This window comes from Onychomys torridus, chromosome 2 (genome assembly GCF_903995425.1).
Source record: "Onychomys torridus chromosome 2, mOncTor1.1, whole genome shotgun sequence".
NCBI lineage: Eukaryota > Metazoa > Chordata > Mammalia > Rodentia > Cricetidae > Onychomys > Onychomys torridus.
In genome coordinates this window covers 152,635,865-152,657,025 of record NC_050444.1, presented here as the reverse complement: position 1 = coordinate 152,657,025, position 21,161 = coordinate 152,635,865, and the positions used below count along the sequence as shown (strand labels likewise).

The 21,161-nt window shown below is 53.3% G+C and overlaps 1 protein-coding gene across 1 annotated transcript; it reads left to right on the top strand.

Annotated features, from left to right (window-relative positions):
- Positions 1-8,712: 8,712 nt before the first annotated feature.
- On the top strand, positions 8,713-19,584 carry LOC118578796 (neuroblastoma suppressor of tumorigenicity 1). The gene is made up of 4 exons (XM_036180010.1): positions 8,713-8,897; positions 16,552-16,746; positions 16,861-16,972; positions 18,297-19,584. The coding sequence occupies exons 2-4, from the start codon at positions 16,580-16,582 to the stop codon at positions 18,546-18,548; spliced, it is 531 nt and encodes a 176-aa protein (XP_036035903.1). The 5' UTR covers positions 8,713-8,897; positions 16,552-16,579; the 3' UTR covers positions 18,549-19,584.
- Positions 19,585-21,161: the final 1,577 nt, after the last annotated feature.

Here is a 21,161-nt window from a genome sequence, read left to right as displayed (position 1 = left end):
AGCTGTGGCGCCCCAAAAGTGGCCTGTGCTGCCAACATACATAAATACATACAGTCTGAACTTGACACTGTATAATTTGGCCCAGAACAATATGTATTTTGAACTCATTTAGGTGAATGGCTTTTGCATTCTGAGTGGCTGGGGAGCCATTATTGGGACACATTTGCTGTCTACAGAAGCATGCCTTTGTTCTGAGAAGTGGCCTCGGAACACTTTGCTGAGCTGTCCCTTTGAGTGAATGTCACCCTCTCACTGCTCTCAAAAGACCCAAGAATGCAGCCCCACAGTCCTGCAGGAAGCAGGCACTGGGTGAAGGAGATGGCTCTTGGTTTTGCTGTTGGTTCTCAAACCTCTGTTTACATTTTTTAAAAAATGTAACCAACCCATAATTGCATTTTACTTGTCATGGTTCAATCTGATTGCATTGTTGGAAGGACTATTTTTGAGCCTGTCCAAATAAACTCTGCAGAGTATTTCCACAAGGATGTAGTTCATGGAGCTGGGGCGGACTGGTCTGAGACTCAAATGGTTTCCTGTTGCATGCTTTCTAATTGCATAAATGCACAGGGGTGGAAGGGAGAAAGTGGAAATTCTAAGTGCTGAAAAAAAATGTTAAGTTTAGGATAATAAGCTCACCTGGAAGCCATCATCACTTCCTTCAAGTGTGCCACTTCAACTCTGACACCAATGGATGGTGTCGGGGAACAACGTGGTCCCGGGCAGGCGCAGGGGAGATGTCCTGTGCCCAACAGGCAGCTCTGTGTGGAGTAGGACAGCAATGTAGGAGCAGGAGGAAGAGAGCAGATGGGCAGGAGGGAAGGCAGGGCTGAACAATAGACTTCAGGCCTACCTACAGGCTCGACTCTCAAGCCCTGGACCCAAGCTCCTGCTCCATCCCTCACCTGCCAGGCACCAGGGGAGGTTCCTAGCCTGTAACTTCAGTTTCTCCATCTGTAAATGAGATCAGGGGGAAAGCCCACCCTGTAGTCTTTGAGGCTCAAATGGGTGTGCTGTTAGCACAAGCTTACAAAAACACCGTCTAGGCCAGGGCGCAGTGCTCAGTGACGGAGTGCTTGCAGAGTAAGCACAAGGCCCCAGGTTCTGTCCTCAGCACAGACAGTGGATGGTAGTAGGACAGGGAGCAGATGGTTGAAAAGAGCTGGTAAGGTTGAAGTCTGCGAGCTCCCAGGGAGAGAGAGGGAGGTGAGCAGTGCCAGCCGCTCAGATGAGCCCTATTCAGTGGGAATGCTCCGTCCTCAGAGTTAAGATGTCTTTTCCGCCCCACTCGGTTTCATTCTGATGCATATTCATGAGACCACCAAGACTTCTGGCTTTCTTACTTGCTGCTGGACGTGGCCAGAACCAGGCTAGGATGAGAAGGAGGAGAAAAGAATGGCAAAGATATGGAGAACCTGTAAAACAGCTTCCAACCTGGGTCAGAACCGAGACTGCTGCTGTGCGGTCCCGGCTAATAGGCTTTGATTATCTGATCCTTACTTTGTGGGTTCAGAGCCAGAAGCTCAAGGAGGGGGTGAGATGTCAAGAATTCTTGGAGGAGGTGAGATAAGTGAGGAGCCTTCAATAGGGAAGAAATAGAGAGTAGAAAGCTGGGCTTAGCGATTACTTTTGAGTACTCAGGAGGGAGAGGCAGGTGGATCTCTGTGAGTTCCAGACCAGCCAGGGCTATATAGTAAGACCCCATCTCTATAAAAAAAAAATGGGGGAAAGAAAAGAGTGAGGAAAGGTAGGGGGAAAAGTTCACTTTTATTACCATCATTTTCTCTTCTGTGTCTAGCCAGTTTGAGCCAACATTACACACTTTGCTCACCTTAGATGACTATAGGGTTAACATTGATAGAGGATGTCATACAGGCTAGTTACTGTTCTGACATATACCACACTTAGTTGCTGTAGCAATTCTGTGAGAGAATAGTACTTTCCTCACTTCTTAAATGAAGACAGGTTTCGGGAGCTGAATGAACTTACCCAAGAACAAGCAGGTTGAGGGCAATAATGGAATAACGCCTTTGGCCTTGACCCCACAGCCCAGGCTGTTCTGCAGGCTCTATGTTCCTCAAACACTGGGATGGGCCCTTGCCAAGTGGTTTGATTGTGCTATAACTTGATTTGACTTAAACCAGTTTAAACATGATTTGACACACTTAAGCCAGTTGAATTGGTAATGGCCTGTCTCATTGAAAAGAAACTGGTAAGAATAGTTGATCCAATTTGAAATCAGCATGTTTTTGTTTGTTTTAAATATCCATTTATTATTCAGAAATCATTCTTTTTTTTTTTTTTAAAGATTTGTTTTATTGTTATTGTTGTTATTTTGTGTGTGTGCCTATATGAGTTTATGTGTACAGGCACATGCAGTGCCAGCAAATGTCAGTAGAAGGGATTGGATCCTCTGGAATTGGAGTTACAGAAGGCTGTAAGCTGGTCATATAGCTGCTGAGGACCAAACTTTGGGTCCTCTGCAAAAGCAGCCAGTGCTCTTTACTGCTAAGCCATCTCCTGAGCCATGCTTGGGTTTTTGTATGAGTTCTGGGGATCCAGACTCAGATCCTCATGCTTGCATGGCAGGCTCTTTACTGACTAAGCTATCTCCACAGCCCCATGGGGTGACACATTTGAAACCCTAAGTATCCTAGCATCCGTATATGACTTTCTAAGTCCATTATTCACCAGGCATGGTTGTGCAAGCCTTTAATATCAGCACTCGGGAGGCAGAGGCAGGTGGATCACTATGAGTTCAAGGCCAGCCTGGTCTACCCAGAGAAACTCCGTCTCAAGAAATCAAAACAAATAAATAAGCTAAACCCAATATTTCTTATTCTGAGAGACAACCTCCACCCAACCTGTGTCCCCCTTTTTGTCTGGAACAGGTTTTCATGTGTATGTATTCTTGACTGTCCTGTGTCGATCAGGCTGGCTTTGAACTCACAGAGACCAACCTGCCTCTGTCTCCCAATTGCTGGGATTAAAGGCGTTCACTACCATGCTTCCCCCCACTTTTGGGGTGGGGGGCGCGGTTTGAGACAGGGTTTCTCAGTGTAGTTGGTGCTTGTTCTGTAGACCAGGCTGGCCTTGAACTCACAGAGATCTGCTTGACTCTGCCTCCCAAGTGCTGGGATTAAAGGTGTGCAGTACCACCACCACCCCCGCAAGCAGGTGACCTTGACTGATCACTGTGGGTCAGTGAATTCAGGTTAGAGAAAGGCTTCCCTCTTCTTCACTCTAGAGCAATGATGGTTCTCAACCTTCCTAACACTGCAACCCTTTAATACAGTGCCTCGTGTTGTGATCCCCACCCATAAAATTATTTTTGTTGCTACTTAATAGCTGTGATTTTGCTTTTGTTATCAATTGTATTGTAGATAATTTTAGAGATAGAGTTTTGTCAGAGGATTGTGACCCACAGGTTGAGAACCACTGTTCTAGTGAGTCCCCTGCTCTCATCCCAGTACCTGGCTCTGTGTAATCATGAGCAACCAATCTCTCAATCCCCTGGCACTCACTGGAAGACTGTAGTGAACCCTGGCTCTTCCAGCATCACAGTACAGACGGGATATCACTGAGGAGGAAAGTGAAATGGCCAGTGAGCTAATACTGTGATCACATGTTACCATCCAAAGAACTGCTTTCCACACAGACTGTAGGAGGGTTGGTTTTGTGCCTGTGCCTGAGAAATCAAAGGCTCCCTGTACTCTAGACTTCACTGTCCCTCTATTACAGATAAAACTGGGTTCTACCTCCTTTGTGAAGAAAACTCATTTTGTTGAGTATAGAAATGATGGTAGACTGGGTGGCAGTGGTGGCAAATGCCTTTAATGCCAGGTCTTGGGAGGCAGAGGCAAGTGGATCTCAGTGAGTTTGAGGCCAGCCTGGTCCACAGAATGAGTTCCAGGACAGCCATGGTGGTTTCACAGAGAAACCCTGCCTCAAATTTAAATATATATATATAATTTTTTTTTAAAGGATGTTAGATCTTTCCTTTATCTACTGAGACTGCCTCTTGAGGGCTGGCAAGCAGTCAGAGGAGGTAAAGCATGAAGTAGATGACCCAGCAGCCATGTCCACAAAGGGTTTGTGCGTTTCTGCCACAGTGGGACCAAGCCTGGAATTCAATCGTGCTAGGCAAGTGTTTACCACCGAGCTATAGACTAATCCGGATGGGCTTTTGTTGTTGTTGTTGTTTTTCTCCTAATGGATTTATCTAGAGCAAGAAATGTTAAGGAAAACCCTGCCCTGTGGGATATTAGGCTAACTCTCTAAGAAGGGAGAAAAATTCTCCCACTCATTACATACTTGTGGGCTGCTGGGAGCTGAGGAATGGAAGAAACGGAGACTGTGGAGAGAGACCTGAGAACTAGTTTATGCCATTTCTAGGCTGGTTGATAGAGACGGGAACTCAGTGCTGTCTGTTTCAGAGTGGGAATGGTACAGGAGTGTGAGGGTGCAGCTCACGGCACTCCTCCCTGTCTAGGCGTGCAGCACATACAAGCTCGTTCTCTTGGGGAGGCTCATTGGAAGCAGAAAATAGACAGTTGTGGGGTTGGTATTTCCATCTCAGAGTCCATCAGTTTCAGTTCTCTGACCTTTCCACCCCCTTCCCTCCTGAACTGGAGGCCTCACCTTGGTCTCCCACCCTGAGAAGGGCATCAGGATCTCTTCATGGCCTGGAAAAATGGTTCAGCAGGGAAAGGCCCTACCTACCACCCAGCCTGACAGCCTGAGTTCCATCCCCACACGTACACACACACACACACACACACACACACACACACACACACACGTGTACACAGGAACACACAAACATACACATGCATTCTACAGCACTAAAAAAATGAAGGGAAGAAAAGAAATATTTTTATTAGTATACTTATATATACATTGTGGACGGACGGGTCTGTGCATATGAGCCCAGATACCTGAAGAGGCAAAGCATCAAATTCCCCTGGAGCTGGAGTTGCAGTAGGTTGTGAATCTCCTGATGTGGGTTCTGGGAATCAAACTTGGGTCCTCAGGAAGAGCAGTACATACCCGTAACCACTGAGCCACGGCTCCAGCCCTGACCCACTGAGTTTAAGTAGGGTTGCTTACTCCAACATAGGTGGGGGCTGCTTACCAGTGTCAGCACCTTGGAAGAATGAGACGCCCCCTCCCTCTCCCCGCAGCCTTTAACTGCCTGTGTCTCTCAGTTCATCTCAGGAAGTCACTAATGTGCCTAATTGCCAGATGAGGAAACTGAGGCTCAGCAAGCATGCCCCTGGAGGAGGCGAGGAAGCTTTGTGTTACCATCTGGCCTCCATCCAGGGAATCTGATTCCAGCGCCTTTGCTGCCCTGTATATATGAACCTCCCTAAAGTTGCTTTCCTTTTATGGAGCACGTGCTATTTTCCAGGAACTGTGCCCAGCCCTTTGCATCCATTTATCTCCTTCAATCCTGGCTCCTTCTCAGAATCTCACCTTAAACATCACCTCTGCCTTGTTTTCTGGAAGCTTCTCAAGAACTCTCCCCTCCTCCACCACCTTACTCACCTAGCTTAGTTCCCACACAAGCATAAAATTCTCCCAGCTGTTGGCTTCCTATGATATCATCCTCTCTCATTTCTTAGGTTCTGAAAAGTTGGGTCTTTATTGGCCGAGGCCACTGTTGGGTCCCCAACATCTCATGGCTGCCTGGCACGTGGTCAACACAATGAATATTTGTTAAATAAGTGAATGAATGTTAGCAACATGCCTGGACTATATGTTCTTCCTAACTGCATTTGACAGATTGAGAAACCCAGGCGTAAGCATGAAATAGTTTGCACAGAGCCCCATGAATGATGACGAGCATGGAGTCAGACCACGTAGGGAGACTGCCGCTCTTCCCCTCAGCTCTTAGCAGTGCTGACCGCTGACCAGGGTCCAGTGAATGTTCTCAGGCTGTGAGCCTGCAAGAAGGAAGGCTTTTGGCTGCTTTCTCTTTCTCCAGGAGACTGCAAAAGTTTGGACCCCCAAGGAGGCCAGGCTGACAGGATTAGAGGAAACAGCTGGCTAGAGCCCCATGCCCTGCAGGAGGGAGCTTACATTCCCCAGGGACCCTGGAGGGGGCAGCTCCTTGCAGCCCAGTCACATTCCAGGTCAGTCTTTTCCTGAGCCCAGATGTTTGCTAATGAGCTGGGGAGAAGGGCATTCAGCCCTCAGCTCCAGCTCCCGGCCCCACATTACCTCGGCCCCAAGAGACTGGCCCAGGGCCAACAAGCTCTGGCCATGATCCTGTGCCCTGTGCCAGCCAGGCCTGCCTGGGCAGCTGGAGCTGTGCTGCCAACCAGGTGTAGCTCCTGGAGCTTGGAGACTCTGACTTGACAGGTTCTGCCTTTCCTGCTGGGGCCCCATTATCCTGGATCCCAGGGGTGCAGCATCCCAATGGGGCTCTGAGGCAGCCAAGAGTGTGTGGCCAGCACAGGATCATGGGCTGTGCCTTCAAATCTAGCCTTTGTTAGTCACTATCAATGTGATCTGGGGGTGGGGATGGCTAATGACACTTTTGTCTTCACTAGCACAGTGGAGCAATGGGTTGTGGTAAAGAGTAGATGACATACAACAGACAGACTGCTTAGCTGGGTATAAAACAGTAGCTGCTGAAAGATATTAAGTCCCTTTCTAGGCCCCCTATCCACACTGTAGCTTCCTGTCATCGCTGGTTTTCGCCAGATAGATGTAACTCAACTGCAAACCCCATGTCCCTGGCTAGGTGTGTGGAGCTGTTCTGAAACCTCCCCGTGTTTGAGAGGGTGCTGGGCTGCACTGCCAAGGGTGCTGGCTAGAATTCCAGCCTTCTCTGCTACGGTGTGTGTGATCTGAGGAGCACATTACTCCACACAGTTATCCTGCAGTGTGGGAACAGGGTCTTTTCCTGTTTGCTTGGTTTTAAAATCACATTGATATATTTGTTTTTCTTTGTGTGAGTATGAGTGTGTTTGTGTGCACACTTGTGCCACAGCACACCAGTGGAAGTCAAAAGACAACTTGCAGGAGTCAGTTCCCTCCTTCTCCCATAATGGGTCTTGGGGATTAAACTCAGGTTGTTAGACGAGGTGTCAGTGCCCTTGACCACTGAGCCATCTCACCAGCCTCTGTTTTGTTTGAGACAGAGTCTCACGTAGCCCAGGTTAGCAAGTTGAAGCTGGCCTGAGTGCTGGACCCTCCCATCAGTCTCTACCTTTCAAATGTAGGGATTACAAGCATGTGTCACCATGTGTGGTGGGAATGGGCTCTTATAGAACTTACAGAATGTAGATATCTACTCCTATCCTGCCCAAGGTCCACACTGAGACTGCTGGCAAGCTTTGGCCGGACAAACGCCCTACATATGGTATAATGCCCCAAGGCTGGTAGGCTGGTGTCTGCAGTGCATGGGCCTCCCAAACCTTAGCCTCTTACTGTGTAACTTTTTGGATGAGCTACTTATGCTGTTTCTGGGCCCTTTGCATTTATTAAGTGGGGTTAACATTGAAATGAAAGGAAGATCTGCCTTTGGGGAGGGCTGATGGAGGCCATCATAAAGAGAGATCGGAGTGAACAAATGGATCCCAGGCTGCAGGATCACACCTGGAGGAGGAAGAAGTGCACACTACCTGAGGATCTTGGGAAGGCTTTCCACCCTAGTAGATGAAGACTGCACTGAATGGGACATGAAGGGAGGGGAGAATCTAGGCTGAAGAACAGCCTCACAGCTGTTGGTTTGGAGAGCAGATAGCCTGGGACAGCCATGGTGGTACCTCTAGACCACTAGGAGGCCTCCTTGCCACTCCCAACTCCAGCCCCCACCCCCGGAGCTTAATAGCTCGGAGATGTCAGATGAGCAGGGCTGAGTCCATCTAAATGGCTTAAATACATGGGCATATATGACTGACACAGATAGATCCCCAACTTCTACCATCCTGCTTGGTGCCCTGGGCTGTCACCTCCAAGGAACAAGGACTACCTTCTTCCTCTTCTTAGGTTGGCTGTTTAGTTGATCCTGGGTCTTGGGTGGGCGCCGCTGGACCCAGTTTATGGGGTCCTGGGTATCGAAGCCAAGGTTTTCTGCATGCTAGGCAAGCACTTTGCTAACTGGGCTACAGATCGATCCTCTTATTCTGTTGGAACAGGCTACACCAGTGCAATTACCTTAGTGGATTTAGGTAGATAGCCCCTCCTTCAGGGGAGCTGCACTGCCCCCTCTTGAAGGAGTCAGAGTCAATTTTGGCCTCTCAGACATTTCTCTGGATGCTTCAGCTAAGTTGTTTGGAGGTAACTGAAAATCAAGTGTCGAGGACACAGACAGCGCAGATCGGAACCAGCCTCCTGAGGGAAGACTGGGCACAGCTTCGGATGGGCTCCTGGTGTCGGAACCCCAATAGGCTGGAACGCTACACTCAGCAAGTGTCCACGGGTTCGTCCGCTATTGTCACACCAAGGCCTGGCAAGACCTGACGGCCCAGAAAAGCCTGGCGGAGGGAAATCAAAGCCTGGGAAGCGGCCGGGCGCCGGGCGCGTGCCCTTTCATCTCTGTCCCGGCCGTCGTGAGAGTGGGGCCCGCGGCCTGGGCGCCCCTGCTCGCGCGCGGAGGGAGCGGCCCTCGCCCGCCCGCCCGCCCTGCCCGCGCGTCCCTCCCCTCGCCGCCGCTGCCCCCGCCCTCGCTCCCTATTTGGAGCTGAGACACCCTGACGTCGGAGGCGCTGGGCCCGCTGCTCCCCCGCGCCTCGCGCCCGCCCGGGGCCGCAGACGGCCAGCAGAGCAGCCCAGCCGAGCCTCGCGGGGCCGCCCCAGCCCGAGGACCCCGGGTCTGCGACCCCCGAGGCCACCCCCCCCTCCCAGGACCCCCAGGAGGACGCGCCGCGCTCCCCCTGCCGCCGCGCGCGGTAAGTCTCGCCCGGGCCCGCACGCTGGAGCCGGGCAGCTGGGGTCCCCTTGCTACCGCGCCCCACAGAGTTCCCAGAGTCCCGCAGTTCCTCTCCGCGCTCCGCCAGCCCGCGCCCCCCGCGCCGCGCAATTCAGCGGCCGGCCCGGCGCCTCCGATCGCCCGCGCTGGGGACGTGGGCGCGGCTCCCGGGTGGCCAAGGGGCACCGGCGGCGTCCCGAGCCGGTCGCCAGCCGCGCCCCGGGGCTCCGTTTCTTGTAGGAGTTTCACGGTCAGGACTGAGAGTGGGAGGGAGAGCGTCGCCCGGCGGGCGCCGGGTAGCGCTGAGGCTCTGGGCTCGCTCGTCCTCTGGCTCTAGTCTGATCCCTGTCTACTCGATCCCTGTCTCCCATCCGCAGGTCTCTGGCTCTCTGCATCGCTCCATTTCCGCCCCCACTCTCTCTCAGGAGTTCTGTCCCACCCGTTGGCCCCCTCGTGCCTCGATTTTCACTTTCTCTGGGCTTACGTCTCTGCCTTAGTGTTTTCTCTCGGTGACTGAGCGCCTCCCTGACCTCCACCCTTCAAATCAAAGCATCCCGCCCCAGCTTCCGAGGCGCGGTCCCCCAGCTGGGCTCGTGCAGAGTTCTTCTGGCACTATGAAAGACCCCAAACCCTCCTCTTTCCTGCCCCAAAGTCTGGCCGGTTCATTTCCCCCCTGCAGGGGCAGAGAGGGAGAGGGAGAGCAGGCGTGAGCGCCCGAGTTAGCTAGCCTTTCCAGGGGCTAGAGCGAGCCTTGTAAGCATTCCACCCCAATGAGGCAGTGTTCACCGCAGGGCTCTGCTGCCGGCCACCTGCCCTCCAGCCGGCTCTGGCTCCCGAGCCAGGCGATGATCTTTTACAAGCGTCACTAAAGGGGGCAGCTGCTTGCCTTGGCCTGGCTGGGGGAGGTGGGAGGGGGGGCGGGCATCAAGGGAGAAGGCCACATTTCCAGGCTTTCCGAGGCCCTTGCCCAGCTGGAAGCCACCAGCCTGCAATTCGGAACATCCCAGGAAAACAGCCTGCTGGCACAGGCTGAGAGTGGGGAAGTAAGTTGTCAACAGGCAGCCCCCCGCTCTTTGTCACTAAGCAGCCAGCCCCCCGAGACTCCCACGGATGCTGGAACTGCCTGGGCGGGTTCGCCTTGAGTTCGAGCCAAAGAAGAGACATGGCTGGGGCGTTTCTTTGTGACCCCCACCCCTCTCCACCCTTCCCTGAAAGCCAGAGCTCTCTCCTGGGCCTGTGTGTTGGAGGGGGAGACAGGGATGAGGATCCTGCGCCACAGCCGGGGTACAGCCTCCTTCAAGGGAAATTTCAGCTCTTTCCTCCCGCTGGCAACCCAGGGGTCGGAGGCTGTGGGGTGGGCAGGGTTGTTGGTGAGGTCTGAGGGGAACTTCTGTTGAGCAGATGTGTAAGCCTGCCCTGCAGCCCCTAGTTAGCATACATTTGTTTTGGAGACTGTTTTTGGTCTGTGGGGCCCGACTGCCTGCATAGAAATACCCAGAGCGGGAAGGTGGAGCCGCCTGGCCCTAGGAGGTAGGCCCGGGTGGCATGGGATGGACCCTGGGTATCGATCCACTGCACAGTTGGTTCATGCTTTGCCCTGGAGCAGAAGGAAGGAAAGCCACCCTGTGCTTCTCCTGGGGTCATGGAATCCTTGTGGCCTTAAGCGGCACACTGGAGCCAGACTCTCCCCAAGGGAATCTACTAAGCCAGATGTTCCCAGGCTACGCCGACGTCTATTTCACAGGTGGTAAGTGTGAGGCTTCCTGAGGTGAAGTACAGGTCACCGACACGGTCTGTATGAACCGCCCTGCCCCTAGGATACTCATTCTGAGACACCCCTCTCTCCCTCAGCACCCAGGAATCCAGAGCTGGGCCTGACCGGTGTTAAGCTGGACCTCAGGCTCGAGAAGGCTTTGCCCCTCCCCAGCTGCATTTCTCAGTTGCACCATTCAAGGAAGTCCCTGTACTCATTCCAAGACCTGGAGGATTGCCCCACCCTACCGATCCCCAAGCCCAGGGCAGCGGCCACAAGCACCACACCCTCTCCACCAGCCGCATGCGCAGTGGGTACTAGGCATAGCCTGAGTCTCTGTTGCTACATCTTGAGGGGGCTGCACTCTCGGGGCCTCTGTCTTCCAGAGGGATAGAGTTTGCATCAGGTCCTGCCTCAGCTCCTGCCCTGGCAAGTGGGCGTGTTGGGCGACACTTGGCAGCTAGTGAAACTGTTCCCAGTGATCTTGCTGCTTGCTTGAGTTTCAACTTAAGGTATCCCCCTCAATCCCTATCACAGCAGATGCGTCCCAGATTGAGAAACATTAAGGATTAAACCGGATCTGGAGGGAGGAACAGAGGCTAAGATGGTTAAGTGACTCCAAGCCGTGCTCATGGTGACTTCCTGAAGCTGTAACTCCACAGTGATAACCTCTCCAGAACCTTCCATACACTCTTCAGTTTACCCCTCATAGCTGCCTAGGGGGAGAGGTCTTTACTGTTCTCACATCGCAGATAAGCAAACTGAGGCACAGACATCTTCAGGTGGCTGAGCTAAGATTTGAACCTGAATCTGTGATAGTTGTGGAGAGTGGAGGAGAGACCCTCCCCACCATATATGTGTGTGTGATTGTGAATGTATTAGAGAGATTGTGTGTGTGTGTGTGTGTAAGACTGGGAATGTGATGTGGTACAGCTACAGCCTACCTTGAAAATCCCAGCGGGGACTGAATGACCCTGACTTTTCAGAGTTAGCAAAAGAGGAAATGGGGGGGAGACTTGGGGGGAGCGGGCATAGTGTTGCATGCCTTTAATTACAGCACTTAGGAGGCAGAGGCAGGCAGATCTCTGTGAGTTCAAGGCCAACTTGGTCTACAGAGTGAGTTCCAGGACAGCCAGGGCTGTTACACAGAGAAACCGTGTCTTGAAAGTTTGTTTTTTTGTTTTTTGTTTTTTAAGAAGAAATGGAGGACAATTGTTCCCTCTAACAAGTCACATTTTCTGTGTAAAGGCTTTAGTGGGTGGTGTTGGTGACTGTCCTTGAGAGCTAAGTTCATGCACATTTAGAACACCTGCTACAGGTGTTAGAATCCAGTGGTGGAACCGAGAGGATCTTGTCAATCATGACATTAAGGGGGCCTTTTTTCTGGGGAACTGGGGGACCACACATGGATCCTGACCCTGGGTCTTAGAGTCATGCAGGGAACACAGATGCCCATTTAGGCCACACCCCGGGCTCTGGTGGTTTGACTTTGCAGGATAGGTCCAGGGCTTCTACATTTCTGGTGAGTCTCAGGGCAGCTGCAGGAGTCTGGCAGGTGTGCTGTGGGCCAAGCCTTGTGTATTCACAGCCCCACCCCCTGGCATTCCTGAAGGGCCTGCGAGTCAAGGGCCAGGGAAGCTACCAAGGTGCTTCCTGCCTGAGAGAGATGGGCCGGCCTCTTCTTGACCTGTGTGTGAAAGTAGGGGTCAGCCTGTGGGTGTCTCCCTGTGGGGGCTTCCTTTCTGTAGAATGGCAAGGCAGGAGAAGGCCAGGCACAAGGAGGGCGGGCCTGTGGGGAGCCGGACAGAAGCGCTACACCTCTCAGAATCCAGCAGTTGCTGAGAGGTTCATCAGACATATCCTACCCACCCCCAGGTCTGAGGTATGGCAAGGGTGGGCATCTGTCTATGCTCCACCTGTGTGAAGGATGCCACTGAGTTCATAGCAGGACATGTCCCTCCAGTACCTAGACCCAGGAACTAGTTTCTGCCCTGATCACATGCTTGTCTTCGGGGAGCCAGGAATAGGGCTCAAACTTTGGTCTGTGAAGCCAGTTTCCAGATGAGGCTATAGCTGAACACCAGAGTTCTGACAGGGATGGGAAGACTGCCCCTAGGGAACCCCCAAACCCATTCCTGCTCTTCATTCCATAACCCCACTCCTGGACACCTCTCTCCCCATTTCTTGTTTTCCCTTTCTCTCTCTTTGGAGCCTTCCGTCTGTGAGGGTAACTGCCAGCTCACCTGATTCATTCATGATCAGACCTTGGCTTTCCTATTGTTGGATATGTAAGCACTTTCAAATTCCAGCTGCCGCTGTGTTTCCATCCTTCAAGTAGAAAGTGGGGGAGACAGGGCCTGTCCAGTGGTGTTATTGTAAGCCGACATGGCTGCGGTTAGGACCAGCATTTCCCTGCCAGGCAGGAGAGGCCCCGGGCTGCTGGCTGTGATCCCCTCTGCCGACTTTTGCTTCAGCAGTAACCTCCAGCCAGGAGTGCCCCCCCTGGATCTTCACCATAACCTATTTGCAATCCTCCACTCAACCTGGAATTATGAACTTCCACCCCTCTTGCTCGGGCACCTGCATTTGCCGGTGGGATCTGAGTTTTGGAGGGGGTGAGTATAGTCCTTCTGCTTCACCCTCCTCGAAGACCCCCAAACAGGGAGTGCCAGCTATAGGGAATAAATGGCCCTGGGGAGGGTATGGCTTCTCTCTTGCTGGAAATGTTTTGAGACAACCTCTGCCGAGCAGGGTGTTGATCTGACAGATGGCTCAGTCCTGTCCTGCCCTGGCACTCTGGCACTTTGTGTGACCTTCAGGGTGGAAGCTATGAGAAGCGGGTGAGGCTCCGAAGGCCCAGGAAGGAAAGTCCAACTGTTGCTTAAGCAGAAATGAGCTGAGTGGTAGGTTGAGAACACAACAAGAAGGGTAAATCGATAGAAGTTTAAACCTGCAAGGAGCCCACCCATGGGTGGAGGGCATTATGGCCTCTGGGCAGGTGAGGGCTAGAGGAGAGGTTCCTAATGGCACCACTTTGGCCTCCCTTCTGACACTGCCCAGCCTTACTCATGATCTGTCCAGGGAAGAGAGCTGGTGTTGGTGGGTGAATGCTGAATACTGGGGTGGGTGCTGAGTACTCGGTGCTGGGTACTGAGTGAGTGCTGGATGCTGGGTCCTGGGTGGGTGCTAGATGCTGCATTCTGGGTGCTAAATACGGGTTTTGGATGCTTGGTGCTATCATAGGAGCTTCTCAGTTCTAGGAAGGAGCCATGTTCCTTTGCAGCCGAGGGAAGTAAGCCATGAGAGACAAACACTTCCTCACAGCCACACAGCTCCTAGGCTGCAGACTTAATACCGGGGATTCCGGGGCAGTGGGCCAGTCTACTGGTGGGCCAGCTGCTGACCTGGGGAGATCGAGGGTGATCCCAGCGTTCTGCTCCAGGTCCTGGCCAGGTTTTGGTGGGTTAGGGTATACCACTCTTCCAAGGGGCATGTCTGGTCTTGTGTTTGCTCCCCACTGGGCACCTGAGAAGCAAGATATAGGAGGTGGCCTTCTAACTCAGACTACCTCATTTCTCCTCAGCTTCTACCTGATCTATCTAATAACAGGGCCTAATCTCTGGGCCAGTGATACTCTGCAAATGTCCCCTTATCCTGTCTCCAGGTAGCCTCATAGTTAAGCTCCAGGTTGGGCTCCACTCTAGCCAGTCCTGACCTTGGTAACCTCTACCCCATCTCCCCTAGTTCCTGTCCAAGGCGGACTCACATGCCCATCTCCTGACTGCTGTTATTCCATCTCAGGACTCAATCCTAGCATCTCCTGAGACCTTAGGTTCACTTCCTACCCGGGTCCTATTCATTCCCTGCCTGTCATTGCCAATGAGTGTCAGAGTCAGGTAGCATATCTGGGACTTCTCTGGTGCCTAGAGGGCTAGTCCAGCTCAGGGAGGGCCCAGAGCTCTTGTCTTGTAAGGGCCTTGGAACTCTTAGAAGGTTGTAGCTGCACCTTTGCTTAGGCTACTTCCTCTCAGGAGCAGGGAGGCCTTCCGGATGCTGAGACTATTGCCTACATTTAGGAATGAGTCTAGTCGGTTCCCTTGGGGTGTGCTTATTCTACAAATGTGAGTTTTGTTGTAGATCTTACGGGCAAGTCTGAAGTGTGTAGCTGAGTGTGGATCACAGCAAAAAGTTATTGGGATCTGGGCACACTGTCCAATCCCACCCCCAGCTGTCCCTCTCCCTGTCAAGCCAGGGGCAGAGGTCATCTCCAGGGATGAAGACTTCTGCAGAGAGGGGAGCAGTAGCTGGGGGCCCTCCCTGCCTGATGAGGCTGAAGGCTGTTCCATCCTCCCTGACATCCTGCTCCCTCAGCCCTGTTCCCCACAGGAATGGCCACTTCCATTGTCACCTCCCTGGACACTGTGCAGAACACCTGTCATTGCAGCCTCCCCCCCCCCCCCATCAACTTCTGGGGATGGTAGGTCTGGGGCAGGGCTGTCACACGGAGGAACCAGCTGTCCCCACTCCTGGGACCTGGCTTCCAGAGAGCAGGGGCTCCTCTATTCCCCATCAAGCTTACCCAGGCCCCTCTGGGGGCAATACTAAGACACAGTTCCCAACTGTCTGAGCTGGGGTTATTCCCTTGCCAGGTTGCCTATCAAGTGTGAATCTCACGCATCTCAGCTGAGAGCTCTCACACTCAAGCAAGCCCCCAGGGAATTCTGGTGCACCTACCAGGTTTGAAAGCGCCACTTGTTTTACAGGAGAAGAAACTGAGGCCTGAAGGTTCCAGGGTCACGAAGCATTAGATAGATGATAGAAAGATAGGTAGATAACTAGATAGCTAGGTAGATAACTAGATAGCTAGCTAACTTTCCCTAGTGTCCTGTTTCACAGGGATTTGGAGACACTCTGCCTTTGAAAGCACTTTCCTCTGTTCAGGTCTCTCTGAAGCCTCTCCACTATTTTTGAGGTGTGTGTGTGTGTGTGTGTGTGTGTGTGTGTGTGTGTGTGTGTGTGTGTGTGTGTGTGTGTGTGTGTGTGTGTGTGTGTGTGTGTGTGTGTGTGTGTGTGTGTGTGTGTGAAGCCTACAGAAGATAAAAGTTGGAGAAGGTGGCAGAAGGCTCCTTTAGACACAGACTCTGTCCTGCAGCGCCACCTTGTGGCCAGCTCTGGAATTAGTGCTTTACTCCTGAAGCAGAGAACTTTGTTAAGTGGTCCTCTGCTTGACTTGGGTAACGGTAATGATGTGTGGGGATCTCTGGTGGCTGGACACTCTGGTGGGGAATCCTAGGAAGAAATACATCTGTCTGAGTGGCATAAGGTTGAGTAGCAATGTCTTTTCAGGAGACATGGACAATGGCCTCCTCTAAGGCTGTAATCAAAGGATCATGTTGAATTTATGACACGAGGGATCCAACTCAGAGCCCTTGCACAAGCTAGGCACACACTGTACCACTGAGGCACACTCACAGCCTGACACTAGTAACTATCCCACTGAGGACCATTCAGTCTCCCCAGCGCTATCAGGTGCAGTGTGACGCACAGCTGCTTTTGAGGTTTGAGGTGTACTTGGAGCTGAGCATGGTGCTACCTGCCTGTCATCCCCACAGTGGGGAAGTGGGATTGGGAAGATCAGGAGTTCAAAGTCATCCTCAGATATAGACCTAGTTTGAGGCCAGCCTGGGCTACATGAGATTATGTCTCAAAAACAAAACAAAACAAAACAAAACAAAACAAAACAATAGCAGCAAAACATGAGTTTGTCTGTGGAGAGCTGGCCTTGAACCCTAGGGCCAGAGCCCATGCGAGGAACACACCTCTGCTCCCTACCACCTAACCTCCTTGGCCAAACTGCACCTCACTTGCCACCTGTGCTCAGTTCCAGGGCTCTGGAGGTCACGGGCACAATGCTTTGGGTCCTGGTGGGGACTCTCCTCCCTGTCATGTTGCTGGCTGCCCCCCCACCCATCAACAAGCTGGCCCTGTTTCCGGACAAGAGTGCCTGGTGTGAAGCCAAGAACATCACACAGATTGTGGGCCACAGCGGCTGTGAGGCCAAGTCCATCCAGAACAGGTGGGACTCTGGAGAGGGGGAGGCCCGGGACCCGGGGAGGGGTGAGGAACCTCAGGACTGTCCACCCCTGCCTCCCGTCTGGAGATCTGGGCTCAGAGACGTTTCCTTCCACAGGGCCTGCCTAGGACAGTGCTTCAGCTACAGCGTCCCCAACACCTTCCCGCAGTCCACAGAGTCCCTGGTGCACTGTGACTCCTGCATGCCGGCCCAGTCCATGTGGGAGATTGTGAGTACAGCTGTCCACCCCTGTACTGCTGCAGGAGGCCTTGGTGCTTCCCAAGGCATCAGCATGTGTGTGAGCTGCAGGCTCCGTGCCGGGAATACATGTAGGGTATACTGCTCAGTCTGACACCAACTTGTAGCAGGTCCCAGATTTTCTTGAGTCTCCACCCCTTGTCACAAACACTGTGGTTCTTCAGTCTCCTCTCGCTGTTACAAGCTAAGGCTAAAATCTCTGCCCTGCTCTGTGCTACATGGCTCTGATGGTCTGGCTCAGCAGTCCCTCCAGAACCATCCTAGAGCCTCCATCCTTCCTCAACAACCTTTCACTTAGCACAGCCTTCCTACCTGCTCTGTTCCTCTACACCCCAGGACCTTTGCATATTCTCTTTCCTCTGATTTAACACACACACACACACACACACACACACACACACACATCCCTGTTCCTCAGCTAGTTAACTTCTACTGGTTCTTTAGCTCTTGACTCAAGAATTGTTTCCTCGAGGGCACTGTTCCAGACCCTCTGACCCAGCCAAAGCCTGGTGGCATAGGCTCTCCAGCACCATGTATACCATGTACCTTTCCTTTGAGTAGCAATCACATCTATACCTCTCCCAACACATCCGAGTGATTAGGACAAGTAGACCGAGTCCCTTGAAGGACCTGGCCTGCGCCTGTGCCCCAGAGCAGTCATGGAGTAGGTGCTCTGTGGAAGAAAGGAGAGGAATAAAGGGAGGGAAGAAGGACAGTTGGAAGCATGACCAGAAGGCAAGAGTGGGGTGCTAAGGGGGTGCTGTAGAGTGAACCTTGCTGCCTTGGCAGCTTGGGATGGAGCTGAGACCCAAAGGTTGCCCAGAAATTCATTGTGCAGAGTTTGTGACCAGTGGGGGCATGGGCTGGGTTGAGCCAGAACCTTCCCGGTCAGATTAGTTGGTGCAGAGCTGGTAGGAGTGCAGCAGGGTCCTGGGATGGTGAGGTCAGCCAAGGCCAGCCTGAAGGTCCCGAAGGCCCAAGGAAGGGGTCAGGATTTGTCTCCAAGTTCACTGGGAGCATAGTGTGTGGGAGCTGCAAACAGGGATTTACTCCCCGACCCCCATGCCTGGGGGAATGCACAGGAGGGGCAGGGCTGCCTGTAAGAAGATGAGATTGGAGTTCCTGCCAGAGCTCAGCGTCCCCCCACCCCCACCCCCGGTGGGTCCACAGAACACACTGGGCTGTCCTAGGTGAACTCTGGGATTCTTGGTCCCCAAGGATGTGTTATTCTTGGGGTCTCTAACACCTGCCCAAGCCTCAGAATACATCCTTTCCCTCCCTCCTGTCCCATCCAGGTGACCTTGGAGTGTCCTGGCCACGAGGAGGTGCCCAGGGTGGACAAGCTGGTGGAGAAGATTGTACATTGCAGCTGCCAGGCCTGCGGCAAGGAGCCCAGTCACGAGGGCCTGAGTGTCTACGTGCAGGGTGAAGACGGGCTGGGCTCCCAGCCTGGACCCCATCCCCACCCCCACCCCGGTGGCCAGACCCCTGAGCCTGAAGAACCTCCGGGAGCCCCTCAGGTTGAGGAAGAGGGGGCTGAGGACTGAGGGCCCCCCAACTCTTCCTCCCCTCTTGTCCCCTGTGGAATGTTGGGTCCCACCCTCCAGGGAAGAGGGAGGGGAGAGGTGGGGGCGCTCCCCCTCTTGGCACTGGATGGACTTGGAATGCTGCCCGGTTGTCATGGAGACCTGAAGGGAGGGGCTGGAGCCAAGCTGCACGATTTAATATATGCAAGATGGGGGGGGGGGCGCGGAAGCAGACATCCTCAGGGCTCTTTTTTGGAAGGTGAAGTGTGGTCTCTCCTTTGCTTTCTAGAAATGGGTCCCTGGGATGGAGAGGAAGTGGGCTGAGCTGCTGAGGATGAGCAAGACCCTCAAATAGGGCGGCAGGCCCAGGCCAAGGTCCACACAACTCCTGATGGGCAGGATTCCCAGGGATGGGCAGAGGGTGGGTACCATGCCAGCATCCTCTTTGCAGGAGGGTCTGGGTTGGGAAGGCTGCTGGCAGAAGCAGGAAACTCCAGCCCCATAGGTCTCCCTCGCTCCCCACCTCCAGGGAAGCAACCCTTGAATGGAGTGGTTTCAGAGTCCCGGCTGGGGCAGGACCCCACTGACTCAGGTGCCAGAGTCACTGAAGAAGAAAACATCCTCCCTGCCTGTCCCTCCAGAGATCTTAGCACTCTGCTTGCCGCGCTCTGGACCCTTTGGGAAGCTGAGGCAGCCAGTCCCACTGTTTTTCTAAATGGGGGGTGGTGCTTGGTTTATCTCCATCACCTGGGACCACGGTGGACAGGAGACCCCTGCGTAGGGCCCTGCTGACCGCGCCTTCCTCTAGCTCCCTGCTCTTCCCTTCCCTCTTCTCCTTCCCGGCTGCACTTTAACCCTAGGGCAGGCAGGTAGTGAGGAAGAGCCCTCTGATATGTCGGCACCATTGTTTGTGTTCAGGGGGCTGCCAGCTCACCCCCTGTCTGGGGGTGCCCCAGCCTGTGGCTGTTTGACGAGAGCCTTAGAGCTTGTAACCAGTAGCCATCTCCCCTGAACCCGAGTGTTTTCATGAATAAATACCTTCGATGCCTCCACTCTCTTTCCTGTGGACTGGCTCTGTTGATCCAGCGGGGTTGTGGGGCTGGGGATAAGAGCTGGGTTTGGTCCGGACAGCACAGCGTGGGGCTGTAGCTCCTTCCTGTGCCTGGTGGTTCTCTCACTTCCCCGCCCTGGCACTGCCTCTGACTTATCTCCTCTTTTCGGCTTCTCTGTGCACTTCTGCCTTGCCCACACGTCAGCCTGATGCAAGCCCCAAAAGAAGGGGAAACAGATGAATCCTAACATCGAAGGTTACAAATGAGTATAAGGTTGGGCCCTGGGCTAAGTCATTTGCATGGGTCATCTTGCCCAGCCCTCAGTCCCATTTTGATCAGTGTCCTTATTTTTTGTGCATGAGGCATCTTAGGTGCAGAGGAGTTAGTCATCTCTCCAGGGCCGTCTCGTTAAATGTCAGGCAATCTGGGCCAGAATCCGTACCAAGTTTGGTGGCACACTCGCTTGTAAGCCTGTGGGGGACTCTCATTTGCTCTTGGGAGTCCGACACCCAGACTGTGGGTGCATAGCTGACTTGCAGAAGCTCACAGAGCCGAGGTCACTTCAACACGGTAGTCAAAAAAATGGCGTTAAATATGCTCCGGAGGTCCCCGTGCTAAGCCCCGCGCCTCAAGTCTGAGGGCTGTCTTACAGACAGGTCTTTCTCTGGGCAGCGTCTTTGATTGTGGATACATCATTGGGTGAGGCCCTGGGTACACGTCAAGTGGGAAATGGCAGGCCCTGAATGGCAGCCAGAGACAGAGCTGCATGTCAGGAAGACTCAGGAGGAAGAGGGAAAGGCTGGAGACCAGAGGCCTGAAGGCAGCAGGCCAGCTGGTGGGGTGGGCTCAGGGGCTAGAATTTTCTAGGAGCCGTGAGACTGGAGAGGCTGGGAGGGGCTGGAGAGGCTGGAGAGGCTGGAGAGGCTGGAGAGGCTGGAGAGGCTGGAGGGGCCGAAGGAACAGCAGCCTCTGGTTGATTGTGGTAGTCTTGCCAGGGAGAGTGGCCAGATCTCAGGGATGAAAAAGAATTGTGTGTGCACGTGTGTGTGTGTGTGTGCACATGTGCACAGATGTGTGCATACATGTGTGTGTATGTATTTGTGCATGGGGTTTCACAGGCACATGTAGAGGCCAGAAGACAACCTTGAGTATCATTTCTCAGGTGCCATTCACCTTATTTTTGAGACAAAGTCTCATATTGACCTAGATAGAACTCACCAAATAGGCCAAGTTGGCTGGTCACTGAGCACCAGGAACCTATCTGTCTCTAGCTTCCCAGCACTGGGACTATAAATGTGTGCCACCACCCCAGGGTTTGTGTGTGTGTGCGTGTGTGCGTGTGTGTGTGTGTGTGTGTGTGTGTGTGTGTGTGTGTGTGTGTGTTTTGTAGGCAGATTATGCTATGGTGTCCATGTACAGGTCAGAGAACAACTCTTGGGAGTTGGTTCTGAACTCACATAGTCAGGCTTGGTGGCAAGCACCCTTACCTGCTTCCCTGCTTCGCCTAAGGATCCTCCCCCCCCCCCCCCCCCCCCCCCCCCGTTCAAGGTTTCTCTGTGTCACAGCCTTGGCTGTCCTGGAA